Source organism: Vigna umbellata, chromosome 4, assembly GCF_029865625.1.
Source record: "Vigna umbellata cultivar VRB3 chromosome 4, Vumbellata_1.0, whole genome shotgun sequence".
Classification (NCBI taxonomy): domain Eukaryota; kingdom Viridiplantae; phylum Streptophyta; class Magnoliopsida; order Fabales; family Fabaceae; genus Vigna; species Vigna umbellata.
Window position 1 is genome coordinate 37,432,906 of NC_142168.1, and position 22,235 is coordinate 37,455,140.

The 22,235-nt window shown below is 24.5% G+C and overlaps 1 protein-coding gene across 1 annotated transcript; it reads right to left on the reverse strand.

Annotated features, from left to right (window-relative positions):
* Positions 1-19,605: 19,605 nt before the first annotated feature.
* Positions 19,606-21,496, reverse strand: LOC124832542 (NAC domain-containing protein 100-like). The gene is made up of 4 exons (XM_047306765.2): positions 21,217-21,496; positions 20,839-21,060; positions 20,466-20,743; positions 19,606-20,389 (listed from the first exon to the last, which is right to left on the reverse strand). Exons 2-4 carry the CDS (start codon positions 21,041-21,043, stop codon positions 19,868-19,870), a joined length of 1,005 nt encoding a protein of 334 aa, XP_047162721.2. The 5' UTR covers positions 21,044-21,060; positions 21,217-21,496; the 3' UTR covers positions 19,606-19,867.
* Between the last annotated feature and the right edge of the window lie 739 nt (positions 21,497-22,235).

The window sequence follows — 22,235 nt, forward strand, 5'->3', positions numbered from 1 at the left end:
AATTTAAGATCATAAGAAAGCTCATGGTTATAAAAAAAATAAAATATCACCCTTTAATTATGATTGATTTAATTAAATCATATATTACTCCTGTAAAAAAAATGGATATATATATATATATATATATATATATATATATATATATATATATATATATATTTATTTATTTATTTATTTATTTATTTATTTTGCAATGCAATTTCATCTTGATCACATTTCACTATGAATTCAAACCACCAATTTTCTCACAACAATTATTTTTTTCAAATAGAAAAATTCCATATTTTCAAATATTCCGTAACAGTAAATGAATAATCTTGGTAAAAATATAAAAAAAATGACAAATTAAAAGAATAATGCCTCTCGTGAAAAATAAAAAATGAAAAAAAAAATGGACCCAAAATGTAGATAAAGATACATTAAATAGCTTCATGGTTGATTTTTGTACTGTTTGATGCTGAGTCTAATATTAGATCACACACCACCCTATTGGAAGCACATCGTGCCAACCTTAGCAAAATTGTCATTGACCAAAAATAAAAACTTAGTAAATAGTCTAATTAATTTCATGTTTGTTTAATTAATTAATTTATTTCTTGTAGTTTTACAAGTGTGTGAGAGGAACTTTTACTTTAATTAGTGTGTTACCCATGCAATAGGCATGATAAATGTTTATCGTATGTCTCTAAAGTTTATAATAAATAAATAATTTGTTTAATTTATAAATTATATTATCGTTAAAATTTGTAATAGGTGAATTTTTTTAAATAAATAAATTATACTTTAGATTTATCATAATATAATTTAGAATGGTTAAAACTCAATTTAAAATAAGAGTGAAGATGATATATTAGAAAGATTAAAATATCTAAAAGTAATATTTTTATAAAAGTGGAAACATGTCAATTCTTTTTTATTTTAGCAAAAAAATTTAAAATTATAAAATAATTCTTATTAAAAATAATCATAAAAATAAATAATTTGTATATTTTTTTTTGTTAATTCTTTCATTATAAATAATTATTTAAATTTTAAAAGTAGATATACAAAAGTAAAATAGTTATTTTAATTTTTAAAATAATTAAAATAAAATTAACTATTATTTAAGGAATAAAAATGAAAAATGTAAAATAACAATTATTTAAAAAATAAAAACGAGAAAAAAATGTGTACAAAAGAATAGCTTTTATATATATATATATATATATATATATATATATATATATATATATATATATATATATATATATATATATATATATATATATATACGTGTACGTACGTGTATATATATACATATAAAATTATCATTCTTGTTGTGTGAGAATAATTCATACTAAAAGAATAATTCATTGATTTTATTTGAGAAAATAAATAAACTGATGTACGTGATGAATTATAAAAAATGTTGAATGGTATGTAAGAAATATTTGTTATATATATATAACAAATATTCTTTATGTAGCGTTCAACACTTTTTATAGCTCACCTTTAGCTTATTTATTTTCTTATGTAATTATGACAATTATATATATATATATATATATATACGTAGGTAGATATTTATATATACATACGTACACGCCAATAGATATCTATGTACATACGCAGATATATATATGTGCCTACGTGTACGTACGTACATAAATATGTATGTACGACGTACGTACATATATATCTACGTATACACATAAATATTTATGTACGTATATATATATATATATATATATATATATATATATATATATATATATATATATATATATATATATATATATAATTGTGATCCATGTTGTGTGAGAATAATTCATGCTAAAAGAATAATTCATAGATTTTATGTAAGAAAATAAATAAACTGAAGTAGGTGATGAATTATAAAAATGTTGAATGGTATATAAGAAATATGTTATATACCATTCAACACTTTTTATAGTTCACTTACCTTAACTTATTTATTTTCTCACATAAAATGCATGAATTATTCTCACACAACATAGGATACAATTTACGTACGTGTGTGTATATATATATATATATATATATATATATATATATATATATATATATATATATATATATTTATAATTGTCATCATATTGTGTGAGAATAATAATAATTCATGGATTTTATGTGAAAAAATAAATAAAGATGGCGGACATAGAGAGTGATGAAAATATGGCGGACAGAGACAGTGAATCAGATAGAAAAATCAAACGTTTAGAGAAGAGAAAGGAACATTTATTGAAGAAACTGCCCGAAAATGACATAACTCTTTTTGATGTTCAAAGATTTAGGCTACTTCAAAAAGAAACATGTAGAGAAGTGCCTTAGATTCATAATGCAAGAAAAGTACAGGGAAGCTAGGGCTAAAATTTCGAAAGCGATCAAATATATGAAAGAATACAACCGCTTATATCAGAGGCCTTCGTCTCCATCTCCTCCATCGTCTCCATCTCATTAGTTAAGAAAAAATATTATTAATATATTTTCTCATATTTGTTCCTTATTTTGTTAGTGATATTGTTAGAAATCATTTACCTTTTTCTTAATATTGTTATTGGATTACTTTCATTTTGTATGCATTAAAACACTTCAAATATTACATAAATATTATATAAAGAGTATAATTGCTAATAAAAAACAAACTTTCTCTCTTCGGCTTAAAAAAATATAATCATGATAATATCTTTATTTTTTTTATATGATCCAGATATCACAACTACGTTCCACCACTTTAATTTAATATATATATATATATATATATATATATATATATATATATTTATATTTATGTACGTGTACGTACGTGTATATATATACATATAAAATTATCATTCATGTTGTGTGAGAATAATTCATACTAAAAGAATAATTCATTGATTTTATTTGAGAAAATAAATAAACTGAGGTACGTGATGAATTATAAAAAATGTTGAATGGTATGTAAGAAATATTTGTTATATATATATAACAAATATTCTTTATGTAGCGTTCAACACTTTTTATAGCTCACCTTTAGCTTATTTATTTTCTTATGTAAAATTTTTTAACATGAATTATTCTCATACAACATTATGACAATTATATATATATATATATATATATATATATATATATATATGTAGGTAGATATTTATATATACATACGTACACGCCAATAGATATCTATGTACATACGCAGATATATATGTGCCTACGTGTACATACGTACATAAATATGTATGTACGACGTACGTACATATATATCTACGTATACACATAAATATTTATGTACGTGTATATATATATATATATATATATATATATATATATATATATATATATATATATATATATATATAATTGTCATCCATGTTGTGTGAGAATAATTCATGCTAAAAGAATAATTCATAGATTTTATGTAAGAAAATAAATAAACTGAAGTAGGTGATGAATTATAAAAATGTTGAATGGTATGTAAGAAATATGTTATATACCATTCAACACTTTTTATAGTTCACATACCTTAACTTATTTATTTTCTCACATAAAATGCATGAATTATTCTCACACAACATAGGATACAATTTACGTACGTGTGTATATATATATATATATATATATATATATATATATATATATATATATATATATATATTTATAATTGTCATCATATTGTGTGAGAATAATAATAATTCATGGATTTTATGTGAAAAAATAAATAAAGATGGCGGACATAGAGAGTGATGAAAATATGGCGGACAGAGACAGTGAATCAGATAGCAGTTATTTTAATAGAAAAATCAAACGTTTAGAGAAGAGAAAGGAACATTTATTGAAGAAACTGCCCGAAAATGACATAACTCTTTTTGATGTTCAAAGATTTAGGCTACTTCAAAAAGAAACATGTAGAGAAGTGCCTTAGATTCATAATGCAAGAAAAGTACAGGGAAGCTAGGGCTAAAATTTCGAAAGCGATTAAATATATGAAAGAATACAACCGCTTATATCAGAGGCCTTCGTCTCCATCTCCTCCATCGTCTCCATCTCCTTAGTTAAGAAAAAATATTATTAATATATTTTCTCATATTTGTTCCTTATTTTGTTAGTGATATTGTTAGAAATCATTTACCTTTTTCTTAATATTGTTATTGGATTACTTTCATTTTGTATGCATTAAAACACTTCAAATATTACATAAATATTATATAAAGAGTATAATTGCTAATAAAAAACAAACTTTCTCTCTTCGGTTTAAAAAAATATAATCATGATAATATCTTTATTTTTTTATATGATCCAGATATCACAACTACGTTCCACCACTTTAATTTAATATATATATATATATATATATATATATATATAGATATTTATGTACGTGTACGTACGTGTATATATATACATATAAAATTATCATTCATGTTGTGTGAGAATAATTCATACTAAAAGAATAATTCATTGATTTTATTTGAGAAAATAAATAAACTGAGGTACGTGATGAATTATAAAAAAATGTTGAATGGTATGTAAGAAATATTTGTTATATATATATAACAAATATTCTTTATGTAGCGTTCAACACTTTTTATAGCTCACCTTTAGCTTATTTATGACAATTATATATATATATATATATATATATATATATATATATATATATAGGTAGGTAGATATTTATATATACATACATACGTACACGCCAATAGATATCTATGTACATACGCAGATATATATGTGCCTACGTGTACGTACGTACATAAATATGTATGTACGACGTACGTACATATATATCTACGTATACACATAAATATTTATGTACGTATATATATATATATATATATATATATATATATATATATATATATAATTGTCATCCATGTTGTGTGAGAATAATTCATGCTAAAAGAATAATTCATAGATTTTATGTAAGAAAATAAATAAACTGAAGTAGGTGATGAATTATAAAAATGTTGAATGGTATGTAAGAAATATGTTATATACCATTCAACACTTTTTATAGTTCACCTACCTTAACTTATTTATTTTCTCACATAAAATGCATGAATTATTCTCACACAACATAGGATACAATTTACGTACGTACATATATATATATATATATATATATATATATATATATATGTATATATATTTATAATTGTCATCATATTGTGTGAGAATAATAATAATTCATGGATTTTATGTGAAAAAATAAATAAAGATGGTGGACATAGAGAGTCATGAAAATATGGCGGACAGAGACAGTGAATCAGATAGCAGTTATTTTAATAGAAAAATCAAAAGTTTAGAGAAGAGAAAGGAACATTTATTGAAGAAACTGCCCGAAAATGACATAACTCTTTTTGATGTTCAAAGATTTAGGCTACTTCAAAAAGAAACATGTAGAGAAGTGCCTTAGATTCATAATGCAAGAAAAGTACAGGGAAGCTAGGGCTAAAATTTCGAAAGCGATCAAATATATGAAAGAATACAACCGCTTATATCAGAGGCCTTCATCTCCATCTCCTCCATCGTCTCCATCTCCTTAGTTAAGAAAAAATATTATTAATATATTTTCTCATAGTTGTTCCTTATTTTGTTAGTGATATTATTAGAAATCATTTACCTTTTTCTTAATATTGTTATTGGATTACTTTCATTTTTTATGCATTAAAACACTTCAAATATTACATAAATATTATATAAAGAGTATAATTGCTAATAAAAAACAAACTTTCTCTCTTCGGCTTAAAAAAATATAATCATGATAATATCTTTATTTTTTTATATGATCCATATATTACAACTACGTTCCACCACTTTAATTTAATATATATATATATATATATATATATATATATATATATAAAATTATCATTCATGTTGTGTGAGAATAATTCATACTAAAAGAATAATTCATTGATTTTATGTGAGAAAATAAATAAACTAAGGTAGGTGATGAACTATAAAAAATGTTTAATGATATCTAAGGATTACTTGTTATATATATATAACAAATATTCCTTACCTACCATTCAACACTTTTTATAGTTCACCTACCTTAGCTTATTTATTTTCTCACAAAAAAATGGATAAATTATTTTTTTAGCATGAATTATTCTCACACAACATGGATAACAATTTCATATATATGTATATATATATATATATATATATATATATATATATATATATATATATATATATATATATATATATATATATATACACGTATGTATATATATGTACGTACCTAAATATATATGTTCATAAATATATATTTTTGTATGTACATATGTATATATATGTACGTACCTATGTATGTATAAAATTGTCATCATGTTGTATGAATTATATTTTTGTACGTACATATGTATATATATATATATATATATGTCCGTACTTATGCATGTATAAAATTGTCATCATGTTGTATGAAAATAATTCATGCTAAAAGAATAATTTATGGATTTTATGTGAGAAAATAAATAAATTGAGGTAGGTGATGAATTATAAAAAGTGTTGAATGATATGTAAGGAATATTTGTTATGTATATATATAACAAATATTATTTATACATCATTCAAAGTTTATCTACCTTCGTTTATTTATTTTTTTATATAAAATATATTAATTATTCTCCCACAATATGGATGACAATTCCATATATATATATCACTAGTGCAAAATTAACTTTCAAACTTAGTGATGACTCGAATGTTTTTAGTGATGATGAAGTTTTTTTTTCTTAAAGAGGAAAAATTTTATGTATGTGAGCTTTACACTCTTAAGAAAAGGAACTTAGGAGAATGTTGTTCGTGAAAATATCATAACCACAAAACGTTTAAAAAAATACTTGCCTTAATCCTACCGTGACATGACCCAATTTCAGTCCTCTCCACTTGAACTTGAACCACCATCCACGTATGTTAAAATTTTTTATATTATCTTAATCATGCTTATTAAATTTTTAATAATGAAAAACTATATTTTTTAAGTATTATATTGTCTATTGAAATTAAGTCATGTAATAAATTATTAAATAAGTTTGAAAATATATAAATTTTTCTGTTCATGATCTTAAATGAATAAGAATATGAAATTTAACCATTGTAATGCCTAGCAATAATAGCATGTTAACATAAAGGTAGCATATGTGTAGATAGATAGATAAATTCATTAAAAAAATTAACATCTAAAAATACTTCCATTCAATATTTTTATTTATGTAGCCTGTTTATTCGATAAATGATAAGAGAGATCTCAGTTTTGAGCCTTTAGTTAAAATGACCCAAATTGTGTCCCTTTTTTATACCCTTTATTATTTTCAAAGTGATAATTTTATTATGTAATTAAATATGTTTTTAGCCTGATATAAAATTGAAATTCACTTTTTAAAACTTTAATATATTTTAGTTTTTAAACTTTAAATATAAATAAATATAATCTATTTAATTTGATTATGTTAATTTTTTTTAACATATCAATTAAAAAATAGATATGGCACATAAAAAATTTAACTTAATTAAGTTAAAATAATTATCTTCATTTATTTTTAAAATTTAGAGACTAAAATATATTAAATTTTTAGATAAGAACACATTTTTATTTCATATCAAAATTAAAAGAATATTAAGAATTTCTGAAACACTATTTTCAAAACAAGATTTTTGAAACCCTCTTTCAAATACAAGAAGGCCGTGCATAGTTTTACAAGCCCATGATATGAAAACTTCATTTGAACCCAACCCAAAGCAAAGCTCCATATATTTATGGTTTAACTCACTTAATATATCCCTTTTAAATTATTTGAAAAAATATTAACTGAAAATTTTCTGCGATATAATTTAACGTAAAAAAAACTACATTTATTTAATTAAGATAAACATTTTTCAACTGAAACAACCTCAACTATTTTGTTTATGTTAAAATATGTTAGACTGGGCCGTTAGCCCAACTCATCTTAACCTACACTATATAGAGTTAATATAATTTGATTAATTTCACACCAAATTCCAAAATATTCGGTGGGAATTAAACATGAGTTAACAGGTTAAATAAATTGAATTATCTAAAATTAAAATAATTATATAAAAAATAAACTTTTAAGAATATTGTTCTGATACTTAACAAAATATAACGTATGAAAAATTAAATTTTCATAATTAAAAATTAAAAATGTACTTAATCATCATTAACGGCTTTTCAAAACTTCAATATTATTTTTTTCATTAACTCCAAATTTTTATATACTAACTAATGAATTAAAATTTTAATATAATTTCAGCAATTAGGTAGACTTTTATTTTTAGGTGGGCTCATCGATTGATTTGACCTACCTTAATGTCACAATGAACTAAATCATTAGTCTTTATTATTATTATTTTGTTATATTCAAACAGACGTAATCATCTTAAAAAAACTTTTCAAAACAGATTAAAAATTAATTTAAATTTAGATTAGTAATAAAAATAATAGCCAATATCTAATCATTAAAATAATCTATTTTGTTTACTGTTCTCTCAGACACATTCTTAATTAGATTGAATATCAAAACTTATGAATACGTTTACTTGCATAAAATTATATAGATGCCTCTATAAGAAACTTGACGACAAATTAAAATTATAAAATAAATTAATAATTAATATATTTAAAGACAAACTAAAAAATAATTTATTTCTCACTAACAAATTTAAAATAATATATTAAAGGTGCATTAATTAAGTAAGAAAAAAAGTTTCTCTTACCTATAACATTCTTATATGTGTCCCTAATCATAAACTAATAAAGAAAATATAATTTAGAACACTATAAAGGTATTATTACCTGATAGTATCAATTTTACTTTTTCTTTTCGATCTTACTAAACCTAATTTCACTATCTCTTTCATTAAGATATGATATGATAAATAAATTGGTATTCATGTATATTATTAAAATCTATGATAAATAAATTGGAGAATATTAGAATTGAGCAGACATCAATATAAATTTGAATAACATTATTGATATATAGATACTAAAAAAGTATAATTAAAAAAATGACTGTGGTGGTTTTTCTTAACTCATAATCTATTGTGATGTACTTTTATTATTAAGGAATTGTCTTTTGTTGACGTTAATATAAACTTTGATAGATTCATTTTTATTTTAAATTATTAAAGTGTTTTTATTTTATTTGAAACTTTATTTTTAAAATCTACAAGACTGTAGTTTTTTAATTTTTGATTTAATATTAAAAAAAAATAAGTGTTGGAATTTTTAATAATATTATGTTTTTTACTTTTTATAAAATAAATTATTAAATAAATATTTAAGTGGATATAAATGTAAATATCAATTAAGACATGAAATTTATACATAATAGATATTAAGAACATATATGTAAATATCAATAATTAGCCAAAAAAATATAAGGTTAGGTATCTATAGTCATTCTATATATAAGAATTTTCTTTATTTGGCCTAAAGGAAATTATTCATACGATGTTGTGATTGAGAGGAATATATTCTCCAATTTTGTCTTTTTTTTCGTGTATGGAAATGTTTTGTCACTTAAAACTTAGTGGAGAGAAAAAAAAAATCACATATTATTGTAAATAGAATTAGTCTTTAATTCAATAAATTGAAAAATAAATATAGTCAGTGATAAAAAAAAGTTCACTATAATATAACCTGATTCACATTGTTATTTTTTTTTTTTACTTTATTTGTCAAGGAAAAACATAAGTGAACGCATTCTTGATAGAGGAGGGGGAAATGGTATATGAGATAAAAATAAAATATTAAAAAAAAGTAAAAATGAATATTGTTTAGTTTAAGCAAGAAAATAGTTGTTTGATTTCAAAATGTAACTATATCTTGAATATTGGTACTTGATGCAAAATGAATTGATTTTTTCTATATAAAAAAATATTTGTATGCCTTTAAAGTTGATATAAAAATGATAGTTACGTTAAATTATATTGTAAAGGAAATAAAATAATAAGTTGAACAATTTTATTCTTTTATTTCTTTAAAATCACAATTTTCCTAAAACTTAAATTATTTTATTTTTCTTTAATTTTTCTATACCTTTTTATATTTATTACTATATATAAAGGTTATCTTCTTTATTCCTGAATCTACAACTTAGGAGATAGCTAAGAATTTATTTAAATTAACAAAAGAAAAATGCGATCTAATAACATTTTCTCTTCTATTTGATTTTTAAGGTTTTTATTTATGTTATTAAAGCATGTGAATTGAAAAAAAAATAGTATTTCTGTTAGTCTAATTACATTGTAATGTGTTTATTTGTTAGGTTTGACTTCCCTAACAAAACATACTAGAGGATCTTCGGACATCTACAATTTATTTGGAGGGAAAAAATAATATTAATTATTTCTTTATATATCATTTATAGTTTATGAAAGTTTTAATCACGGTTTCTTATATCACTATTGTCATTTTTTGTATGTTCCACTTTTAATGATAATTTTTTTATATAATTATCGTTATTTTTACTTTTAATAACGGTTTTAAACAATTATTGTTAAAAGGTTTGTAAAAATTACATTTTTTTCACCCTATATTTATTTTTCTACGTTGACTTGTTAAATATTGTCATTAGATGTCATAGAAAATCTATTTTGCACTAGTATGAATTAACTTATAATAACTTAAAACTTAATTACTAAAATCTTTACATTCAATTGCATCTTTATACTTTGTTTTTCACGGTCGTTTTAGTATAATAATAGGGTTTAATCCTTTTCGACATCCCTATTTATGTACGAATGTCTCAGATGGGTCCTCGTTTTTTAAAGTGTATCAAAATGGTCCTTAATTTTGAAAATTGATATCAATTGAGTCCTTTCCGTTAAGTTGGCTGGACGGCGTTAAAAAAATTGATGAGTGGATGCTGAGATGACGAATGAACGCTCGTCCACCAGCGAACGAACGCTCGTCCACCAGCGAACGAACGCTTGTCCACCAGAGAACGAACGCTCGTCGACCTCTTACTGCTGGACGACCGTTCGTTCCACACTGGACGACCGTTCGTTCGGTGGTCGACGAGCGTTCGTTCGCTGATGGACGAACGTTCGTTCGTTGGTGGACGAGCGTTCGTTCGTCATCTCAGCATCCACTCATCAATTTTTTTAACGCCGTCCAACTAACTTAACGGAAAGGACTCAATTGATATCAATTTTCAAAATTAAGGACCATTTTGATACACTTTAGAAAACGAGGACCCTGATACATTCGTACATAAATAGAGATGTCGAAAAGGATTAAACCTAATAATAAAGTGGGTAGTTATAAATTTTGAATTTTATAAAACCCTAATTCTTGAGATCCTTAAAAATAAAGAAATCGACGAGATCTTTGTGTTTTGTTACACATCAATCATACATATATATTTGATGTGAGCACAGCATGCGTTGCTTCAGCTGAAAGTTTTGCTCCAAAAGTTTAAGACAGAAAGCAGCATAGCATGAGAGAGCATGCAAGAGAAAACCATAACTGGTAAAAAATGACAGCTTGAAGAGAAATAACAGAGTTGAATACGGTGTATCTATATCTACATCTATCTATTTTCGACAACGTATGAAAAGGAAAAGAAAGGCCAAATTCATACATACCATATAAGGAAACTTAGCTTCTTTTTCTAAGTGGCTTTGGAATAACCAAAGATAAGATTGGAAGCACTTTATCCATATACAAATTATTGTCGAATATGCATGTATCTGAAATTATCACAACCCGACAATGGATACTTAGAATTATAAAGACTGCAACAATGGAGAGTCATTCTCATACCTAACGTTTCCAAAACCATTTCTATTCTTTCTCTATATATCACTATTCACAAATGCAAACACATATATTAGTTCCCTTTCTATTATAAAACAATAGAAATTTCCTACCCGATATTTTAAAATATCTTAAAAGTAGTTATTCCTAATTAAATCTAAAGATATTTTTAAAAAGAAAGGCTTACTTTTTTAAAAAAAATATATATAATTCTGAAATAAAATTAGAAAGATTAAAATTCAGATTATTTATAAGAACACTCCTTGTATTATGTGGTATATAAGTTTCTCTAACTTTTAACTTCCTCAGCGGTTAAACGGTCCTTTAGGTTTTACTTTATTATTATACATTTTGATCGTATGGAGAAAAATATATAGGAAGCGACACATAAAAAAGGTCAAAATAGAAATTATTTTATTGAAGACAGATAGATAAAGAAATGAAATGAAAATATGGATTTTTTGATACATCGAAGAAAGTAATAATATAAAAGTCAATTTTTTGAGATTTTTTTTATTTTAAAATATGTATTATTAACTATTGATATTTAATTTTGTTATTGTTCTTCCTATATCAATAGTCTCATATATTAGAAGTTGAGATCAACATTTAAATATATTTTTTATACTTTTCAAAATGTTTTTTAAGAATAAACTGTATAAGATTTCACATTTCAAAACGGACAATACTTGTGATTGATCCTAATAAAGTCATTAGATGGACTTGAGATCAAATCAACTATATGTATTACTATATATTATTTATTTTTATTAATATTGATATTTCATTATCAATATTTTTATTAGTTTATTTTATTTATTTATTTTATTATTATTATTATTGCATTTATTTGGTATAACAAGAAAAAATTTTAAAGAAAACAATTATCGCCTACTGGTCTACGTAATCCCCTTTTGTGAACGTAATTTAACATAATAGGATATTTAATAAGAAACTTTTGCGTTTCTTACGGACTTTTTTTCTTTTGTCAATAAATATGTTAATTTATTTAAAAAGAGACAATTAAATTTAATTTATGTTTAAACTTTAATCTATTTAATGTCGTGATTTAGGTAGAGTATATGATTTATATGGGTTGTGTAACTAATATGTTGAGCCTAGAGTTGGTCGGCTCTTTATATGGACGTAGCATGGATACAAAGCTAAAGGGGAAAAGATAGGGTGAACTTGGTATTTTAGGGCGAGAGTAGTAATTTGAAGTGCTGAGTAAATTTAGACTAATTTGGGTTGAAATGACAGATACTAAAAGAAAAGTACAATAAAAAGGGTGTAAATAGTAAATGACAGAGCTGTAGTTAGTGGCAAAAAGAATTACTGAAAGCCCTTCCTCCGTCATTTTTTTTTTAATTTTTGTTCTACTATTCTCTAACATTTCTACATTTCTTTATTTTCTACAGATTTTACAGTTTACATGCTTATGAGATCAATATTATAGTATTAATTTAGAGGTGTAGTTTTGATTAAGCTTATCTTTTTTTTTCTATTCTTATCCAAAGTACCACATGCATGAGTTTTGAGTTTTGAAGTGTAATGAGATTTTATGAATCCGAGATTAGTAGGTTATACAAAGATAAATTATGATTAGTAATCTTTATATACATTGTATTAATTAATTACGAATATGCTTGTAATTCTATTTATCGTATAGGTTTAATATCGTTATTATAAAAGTGAGTTACGTGAAGAAATAGAGATATAAGATGTAACTTAATGATCATCTTGTATAATACAAGAGTTGACTTATTTATTTATAACTTTATGTTTGTTTTTCTTTTTAATCTTCATCCGGTGAAAAAAGTCTCATTTACTGACCCTTATGTCACTATTAAAGAAATTCATTATGAAGTTACAAATCAATTATGTTATGGATGAAATTGGGGAAGCTCTTCATGACAAATTATATCTAATAAGTTATTGTTAGAAGGACGACTCTTTGAACTATGTATGAAGGAGTGTTTTCCACTAAAAAATTATTTTGATGAACTTAAGTCTATTTGGTGGAGGTCTATGACATTGACTTTAGAGTAGAAGAAGATATATTATAATTATATTCATCTCTCTTCCACCATCTTATGAGAACTTAAAAAGTTATTTGTAAGGATTATACCACACTTAAAGATGTTAAGTCGAGTCCTTACATAGGGGAGTTATGCCTCAAAGAATTTGTTAACAATGATCGTGCATCATCTTCTTGTTAATACTTGTCGAGAAATATAGGAAGACAAAGAATAATCTAAAAGACATTTTTCAAATATTGCAAATAAACAAGATAATTAATGGAGTGATTGTCAACAGAGACATCATTTTTTATGAAGGTTCTATGATACATGTAAAGCTTAAGGAGACATCATCGAAAACATATGGAGAGTTGATGAGAGTATAAGTACAAATGGATTCTTTGAAAGAACCATTTAATAAACCTTAGACAGATATTGATGAGGCATTGGACTCTTTAGCACACAAAAATCTTTTGACCCTTAAACCTTCATTTAATGATATTCGGAAGTAACATCAATCTAAGATCACTTTGATTGTATATTGGCCTATGTGGTGGTAACAACAAAGGAGATGAAGTAATTTGTGAGAAGATCACTAGTGTTAAAGATTTGTGAGGAGATCACCTAGAGGAAGAAAAATTATTGGTTGCAAGTGGGTCTTCAAGCAAAAGATAAAGCATTTACATTAATATTTGATGGTAAAACATCTAGTGACGTGTAAACATCGAGCATTTGGTAAAGCATCTATAATAGAATTTGTGAGGTAAATAATCTCAATCAGATTTTCAAAGTAATTCACATAGATAAAGAGCAAGCACAAGAGATTTTCATTTGAATCCCGCACAAATAATTGATTCACTCAAGTCAAGAAACTAGTTACACAAGAACTATCCAACTAGGCAAGTTCAAAATTAAAAACTAAAACTAAAACTAGAATTTAAAGACTAAAAGCATTTTAAAGCGTGAATTAAAAACTATAGATTGTCCACAAAAAGAGTCTTCCAAAAGTTTGACACTTTGCAACTCCAACACTCTTGAAACACTAGCTTTACTTTCTAATGAGGCATCATCCTTCTCACAGTAGTTGCTACTCCACTTCTCCCATTAGTAAGGCCCTAACCCTTAGGCTATGCGACTCTAACAATAAAGTCTTCATGTGAAAGGGTGCTAAACTCTGGTATGACTCAAAGGCTGGCCAACACTAGTTTTGAACCTTTAAGCCTTGAGGAATATGCTATCCTGCAAACAGTAAACTCAAAGTAAAAGCAGAATCTCATGGTTAGCAATTGGAGAGAAAGGCCAATTAAGACAAAGAAAAACTCAAAAAATACAACAAAAGTTTGTTAGGCTAGATTTGTTTTTGCAGCACTGGCTCTTAGCACCCACACACCATCACTAGACTTGACTTATTAAAAAACACATGAAGCTCTAGTATTGCACTTTTAGTTTAAGTGTTATAGAACTCTTAGTATTATAGAATACTTGTATGTATGTATATTTATGTTATATTTATGTATAAGATAACTCTAATATACTCTTGAGGATATTTTTCTTTAAGTTATATGTTCTTTAAACCAATTTTATATAATGTTTCTTTTAATGATTATATATTATTAAAATCAAATATTATATAATCAAACTTCAATCAAAAGCTTTTTTAAATTATAATCACTTATCTTAACTAATCAAATCAATATTAAACTCAAACATTATCAATTGAAACATTTTTATAACAAAAAAATATTTATTTGAATTGAAAACTATTTAAATACGATTTATTTTTGACTCATCAACTATTAGAAGGTAGAATTTGATCTTAAAAAAAATGAAAATAAAAGTGAGAAACTTATAAAGATAAGATGGATTATATTTTACAAAGAGAGAGAAAGAGTGAAGCTTAGGTTAAAACAAGAAAAAAAAAAACTTAAGCCTATTGAGTTTTAAAGATATATAAATAAAGATTTTAATATAAAAGTCAGAAAAAATAACATTTCTTTAAGAGCAAAATGTAAGTTGAAAATTAAACATGAACAAAAATTGTATTATAAAGTAATTTATGGAAAATACCTTTTATTAAATTTAAATTTTCATTTAAACTATTTTTATTCTTCTTTTCAAGTTCAAATATCTCTCTTTTAATTTTCACTGATTTATCATGAGAGTAATAATCCTTCTACACTTCAATTTGAGAGAGAAAAAAGAGAAAAGTGAAAATATATAATAGAAGGGAGATGAAAACTTTAATTTCAAGAAAAAAAAAAGAAAAACAAAGTGAAAATATATTAAAAGTATAGCTAATGGGATAAAATCTGATTACCTAAATCCATATATACATCAGGCCGAATTAATGATTAGACAGAAATTACATTAAATCTTGTATGTATTAATCACCACATGAATTCAAAATTAATGATCTAATTAACCAAATCAAATTAATATTTTAATTAGGTTTAATTAAATTTAAAGTTCCTATTAAATTTAGTTACTCTCAATTAATTGTTTTATTAAATTTTTTAAAGTTTCAAAATTTTCAATTAAGTTTTCATGTTAGATTTTTCTCGTCTATATGATGTGTCACTTATATTATTTTGTTACATGCTTAAATGAAATCATATAATATTTTGATCAAAAAATTCTGATGACGAGAATCTTTCTATAAAATTTATTGTATTTGACGAAAAGTATTTTTAAAATTAATTAAAATTATAAAATATATAATTATAAAATAAAATATATAAAAATAAAAAATTATAAAATTATAAATTATAAAATTAGAAAATTACAGAATTATAAGAAAGTAACATTATTATAAAGTAACAAAAATGATAAATAATAGAATAATAAAAATATAAGATTATAAAATTACAAAAATTTAAAAATAAAAAATTATAAAATTATAAAATTATAAAATTATGAATTTAAAAAATTAAAAAAATTACGAAATTACAAAATTATAAAATACAAAAATATAAAATTGAATAATTAAGTAATTATAAAACTACAAATTATAAAATACTTAAATTACAAAATTACAAAATAATAAAATAATAAAATTATAAAATTATAAAAAATAAAATTACGAAATTAAAAACTTATGAAACTAGAAGAAATAAAATTAGAAAAGTATAAGATTGTAAATTTTACATTTTTGTATTTTATGATTTTATAATTTTATATATTTTTTATTTTATAATTTTAATTAATTTTAAAAATAATGTATTAAATATAATAAATCTTATAAGAGATTCTCATCGTCATAATCTATTGCAATAAAATATTATGTGACGTATTTAAGTAGTGTTAAAAAGCAAGAGAAAAAGCAAACAGTAAAGACTTAAATGAAAAGTTTGAAATATTCAAATATTCAATAAGTAAAAAAAAATAATAATAAAGATTCAATTGAAAGTTGCTAAAATGATTAAGAACTTAAAAGTTAACTAACCCTTTTAATTATTATTTCAAATTTATGTATAAATAAAAATTGTTAAAAAAATTGTTTTATTAAGACGTTCTGAAATTGAAATTATGAAATTATATTTCTAAAAATTTATTTGTTATTTTAAATATAAACATTTTGATAAAAAAATTAAATTTAAGTTAAATTTATTGAATTATCTTAGATATATTTACAATATATTTTTAATATAATTACGACCAATCAATAGTTTAAGGAATATTTTTTATCAGGAAATATTAATAGTTACTAATTTTGTTAATGAGAGAGTTGTATCACAACTTCTTCCACCTTTATTACTAAGTGATCTTATAAGTATCTTAAATGATGTTAATGATCTTATTAATTTTTGCAAAATTAATTAAATTATTAAAGGAAAAGAGGAATAGAAGATAAAAAGAAATGAGAGGTGAAAATAGTTTTATACACATGTATGATTATTATATGAAAGCATGCTTCATTAAATTGTCCAATTTTGAAAATAGTGGGACAAAAATTCTATAACTCACACATCGCCTTCATCCACTCTTTTTAACTTTAAGACAACATTCTATAAACTGAATTGTTCAAACAGGAAAAGTTTTATCTGATTATTGTATTTTTTTATAATCATATTATTATTATTGTTGTAAAATATTAAGTGACTTTATCAATGACTAACATGTTTCAAATAATCTAACTGATTATTTTTAGTACTGTATTTTGTCTTAATAAAATTCAAACTTCAAAGCTTTACTTAAAAAAAAAGTTAAACTATTTAATAATGTTGATGATAAGAAGTAAACTTTAAATCTAACTCAACTTCATGAAATCGACTTGTAAGGTGATATTTGTATCCACTTATTAACCAATGAATAAATAAATAATAAAAATGAATTTTGAAACAAATATTTAAGTGATAAAACCGTTTTTTAAAATTCGTACTTATATTTAATGTAAAATGTCTCGTCAATATTGTATCTAAGAATTTGAACTCAAGTTCTCTTTAAATAAATCATTAAGACACGATTCATTATCATTTTGGTAGGGATGACAAAATAATTTGTATGTAATATATACTTGTAGATAAAATAATTGGTATTTATGAATATTTACTATTCGTAGAATGCAGGTAGTAAGTATTTTAATACCCGTTTATAAACAGTTCGGGTGTGTATATTATACTACCCAATTCGTGGATATCCGTTACCCGTAAACAAATTTAATTTATATTTTATTTAATTAAATTAATTTAAAATATAATTAATTTCTATTTTATTAAATTAAATTTAATTAAAATTAACTTTTTTATATTAAATTTTTTATATTTTTGTGTAATTTTATTTATTTTTTTTAAAAAAAATATAAAATATTTTTTTAATATTTGTAAGTATTCACAGATTTTAAAATATTCGTAATTTGTTTTTAAAACAAATACATGCATGGATAACGAATGAGTTGTGAGTAAAATTTTTTCATTTTTTATTTTTTATGTTGAATTATGTATAAACGCTATCAATATTTGATTCAATTCATTTCCATCCTAATCCTAATCCTTAACATCAATTAACAAATTCATAGTGTTTGTAATATCGGTGTCAATAGTTAAAATTGGTAAAATGTATATGAAGTTATTTTCTGCAATTAGATCTCTTAATTAAAAAAATTTAAGATTTAATTTCTCGTTTTTGCCTAGAGTTGTTGTAATTGGAAGTAGTTAGTAATTTGGTGGCTCTGACTTTTGAGTTTGGCTTCTTCCAAAGCAAAAAGTTAAAGTGTTTCCAATGACTTTTATTTGTTTTCCTTAATAATCCTTGTAAGTACCTATTAGAGCCTGATTTACATAATTATGCAAATCATTACTTTCTACCAAAAAAAGTTAATATTCCAATTCATGAGGAAAATTACTTATTTGAGTCTTATTACCAGTTACAGAATAAGTTCAATACCAACCTAATTCAATTTCACATGAAACAAAAGTTTGGTTCTCACTAATAACCAATCATTCTTTAAAACATCTACATATGTTAATAGTTGAATTCAATTTTATTTCATAAAATAATTTTAAATTAATTTATATATTATATACGAAATCTTTAATACATTTTTTTCACGTCAAGAAATATATATTTGAAATATAAAAAAACATTAATAATAAATTGATAGGTTTAATAAACAATAAATCATACCATAATAAACTTTGAATAATTCTAATAATATTTTAAAAAATAAATAAATTTTAAATCTAATTTAGTCTCATAAAACCAATTTATATAAAAAATAATAATTTACAATCATTTATATTCGATCAATTTTACTTTAGTGATAAACATGAAAAGACAAAACAAAAAATAGTACTAATGAGAACTGCGATATAAAAAGTTGGTACTATAAAAAATTTCTATTATGATATAAAACTGTCAAACCATGCAACTTTGGAAAACTAAAACATCCATTTAGTGTACTAAACATGAACTTATTTTAATTAATGTACATGTATTATAATAGTAATAGTAATAATAATAATAATATTAATCCCTGAGGTATATATCTTTGATGATTATAAGATCCATTACTAATTATCCTAACATTAACTGCATATATATATACATATAGTATAGCTGTTGAATTTGTTTAGAATCCCCACAGAGAAGGTGATGAATATTCCTGGTTCCCGAATGATCTGTGAAAGATTTCATCATTGTAGATGAGAGAGGAAGTGTCAGCATCAAAATCATTATCCAGTGCTTTATGAGTTCTTAGGGTTGTGCTTGATCCATGGTTTTCAATCAGCATCCCCAACATGGACTGTTGTTCCTCATCCATGGAATAGTTTGAGTTCCCAGCTTGGAGGGATTGGTGGGGCACACTCCAAGAAGCAGGGGAAACATCAAAGGGGTTTGAAGAATACGAAGATGAAGATGCCATCATCAGAGTTTCTAAGCTCTCAGCTATGTTTTCATCGCTCTGGTTTCGATCTGATGACAAATGCGATGATTCCCCCAAAACAGGTTTTGCTTCACTCGTGTTGTATGGAGAAGAATCCATCAATGAAGGCATCTCCTTCCCAAAGGAACTCAACCTCACCAAACCAGAAATCTGCATTTTCTTCCCACAGTTGGTCTTCTCAAAAATCCTGCAGATGGCCCAATCATTCTGCAATGGAACAAACATTGGTGAAATAGTTTAAAACATGCAAAAACAAAAAGCTTGAACAGAAAACCAACTTTACCATGGCCTTTTTGTGTGGATTGTGCATAGAATGATCGTCTTCTAATCTGTATTCATGCATGACCCAGTTGGTTTTTTCACCACTCGGAGCTCTTCCTTTGTAGAAAACCAGAGTTTTCTTCATCCCAATGAGTTTCTTTGCCTTGTATATCTCTTTGTCTTTGCCCGTGGCCTTCCAGTAACCAGCACCGGTGGCTCTATTAGTCCTTTGCCCAGTTGGGTATTTTCTGTCCCTCATGGAGAAAAAATACCACTCCTTTTCACCCATTTTTGCCATACCTTCATTGAAAAACCACAAGAAAGTTAAACCATAACCAGAAGGTACCATAATTAAGATTCAAGAACCCCACAAGAGGATCAAAAAGATCACTCACAAGGCAAATCCCATGGCTCGCACTTGTTCAAATCAGCCTCTCCAATGGCCCTAGAGCAGAAGCAGTTGTCAAGAACCTTCTGTGAGAGGTAATGAGTGATGAGTTCTTCATCCGTGGGATGGAACCTGAACCCTGGTGGCAAATCAAACGCTTCCTCTGCCATTGTGTCTCTCTGGCTATAATAATAGTTCTCCATTGCATCCATCAAAAACTTTCAAAGTCCTGCAAACGAGAAACAAACTCATGAGTTTCAATCTTAGCTTCTGACAAACAAGACGATCAGTTTCCAAACAAGGAATCTGTTGACACACTCAACATCTCACACAGAAAAATGACAACCGCTTGTGATGATCCTAAGCATAAAGAAAAGAGGCGAACCTGGTACAAGAATGGAATGACAATGTTTTTGGTGAGAATGTGTGTAAGTGAAGATAGGATGAGGGAATAGAGGGAAGGAAGTGAAGGGAGAAGAAAAGAAAGGTGTGTGTTTGTGTGAAATGGTGCTTAGAAAAAGACTGTGTTGGGGGAAACATAACTCCTTAAATAGTGGTTTCTTTTGTGGGTTCAGAGAACCGTGACTTGCATAACAACTTCTGAGGTGGTTTCATGCTTTTGGATGTGTCGTTTCTCACTTTTTTTGAGGTTATTTTTCTCCTTAATTTGACCAGGAACACCTCACCAACTCACTCTTCACGCAACTGTTTGATGTCACATTCTTCTCTTCTCATATCATATACCTCTGGTGTCGTATACAAGCCAAATCACCTTGATAATGCATGTTTACTATGCTATTCATCACATGTTCATTATGTCATAATACAACTATTTTTTTTATCTCTTTCACATTCATCTCCATAATATTCAAAAATTTATCCATTTTTATAAGAGTTTATATGAGTTTCAATGACTTAAATACCTTCACACGTGTCAAATACATTTATTTCACATTTATTTCACACGTCGTCATGTCATTAATTTGTAAAATAGTACAATATGATCGGTTAAATTAAAGTCATTATTAAAAGTTAGAACATGTCATTTGAGTGTTAAAATGAATAACCGTGTCAAAATATTATATATATATATATATATATATAAATATATATATTATTTTTATGTATAATTTATACCTCAATCATGTCTAATATATTTAAATAATTTTAATTTTGTTATATAATTGGCTGTTAACCTAGGAAACCTTTACAAAAAAAATACCCATCTTATAATATAATTATTCATGGTTAAATAACAATGGAATTATACATTTTAAATGAATTCTAATAGTTTCTAAACAATCTAACTATTTAAAACAACGAGTCTATTTAGTATTGTTTATCCAAAAATACCAATCATTCCCTGAGTCATGTAAAGATTAAATTATACGTATATAGCATCTA

Excerpts from the sequence above, each read along its gene's own strand:
- LOC124832542 (XM_047306765.2), bottom strand. The coding sequence starts at position 21,043 with ATGGATGCAATGGAGAACTATTATTATAGCCAGAGAGACACAATGGCA. Across the intron at positions 20,744-20,838 it reads CGAGCCATGGGATTTGCCTT|GTATGGCAAAAATGGGTGAA; the intron begins GTGAGTGATCTT and ends TTTTCAATGAAG. Across the intron at positions 20,390-20,465 it reads ATCCACACAAAAAGGCCATG|AATGATTGGGCCATCTGCAG; the intron begins GTAAAGTTGGTT and ends GTTCCATTGCAG.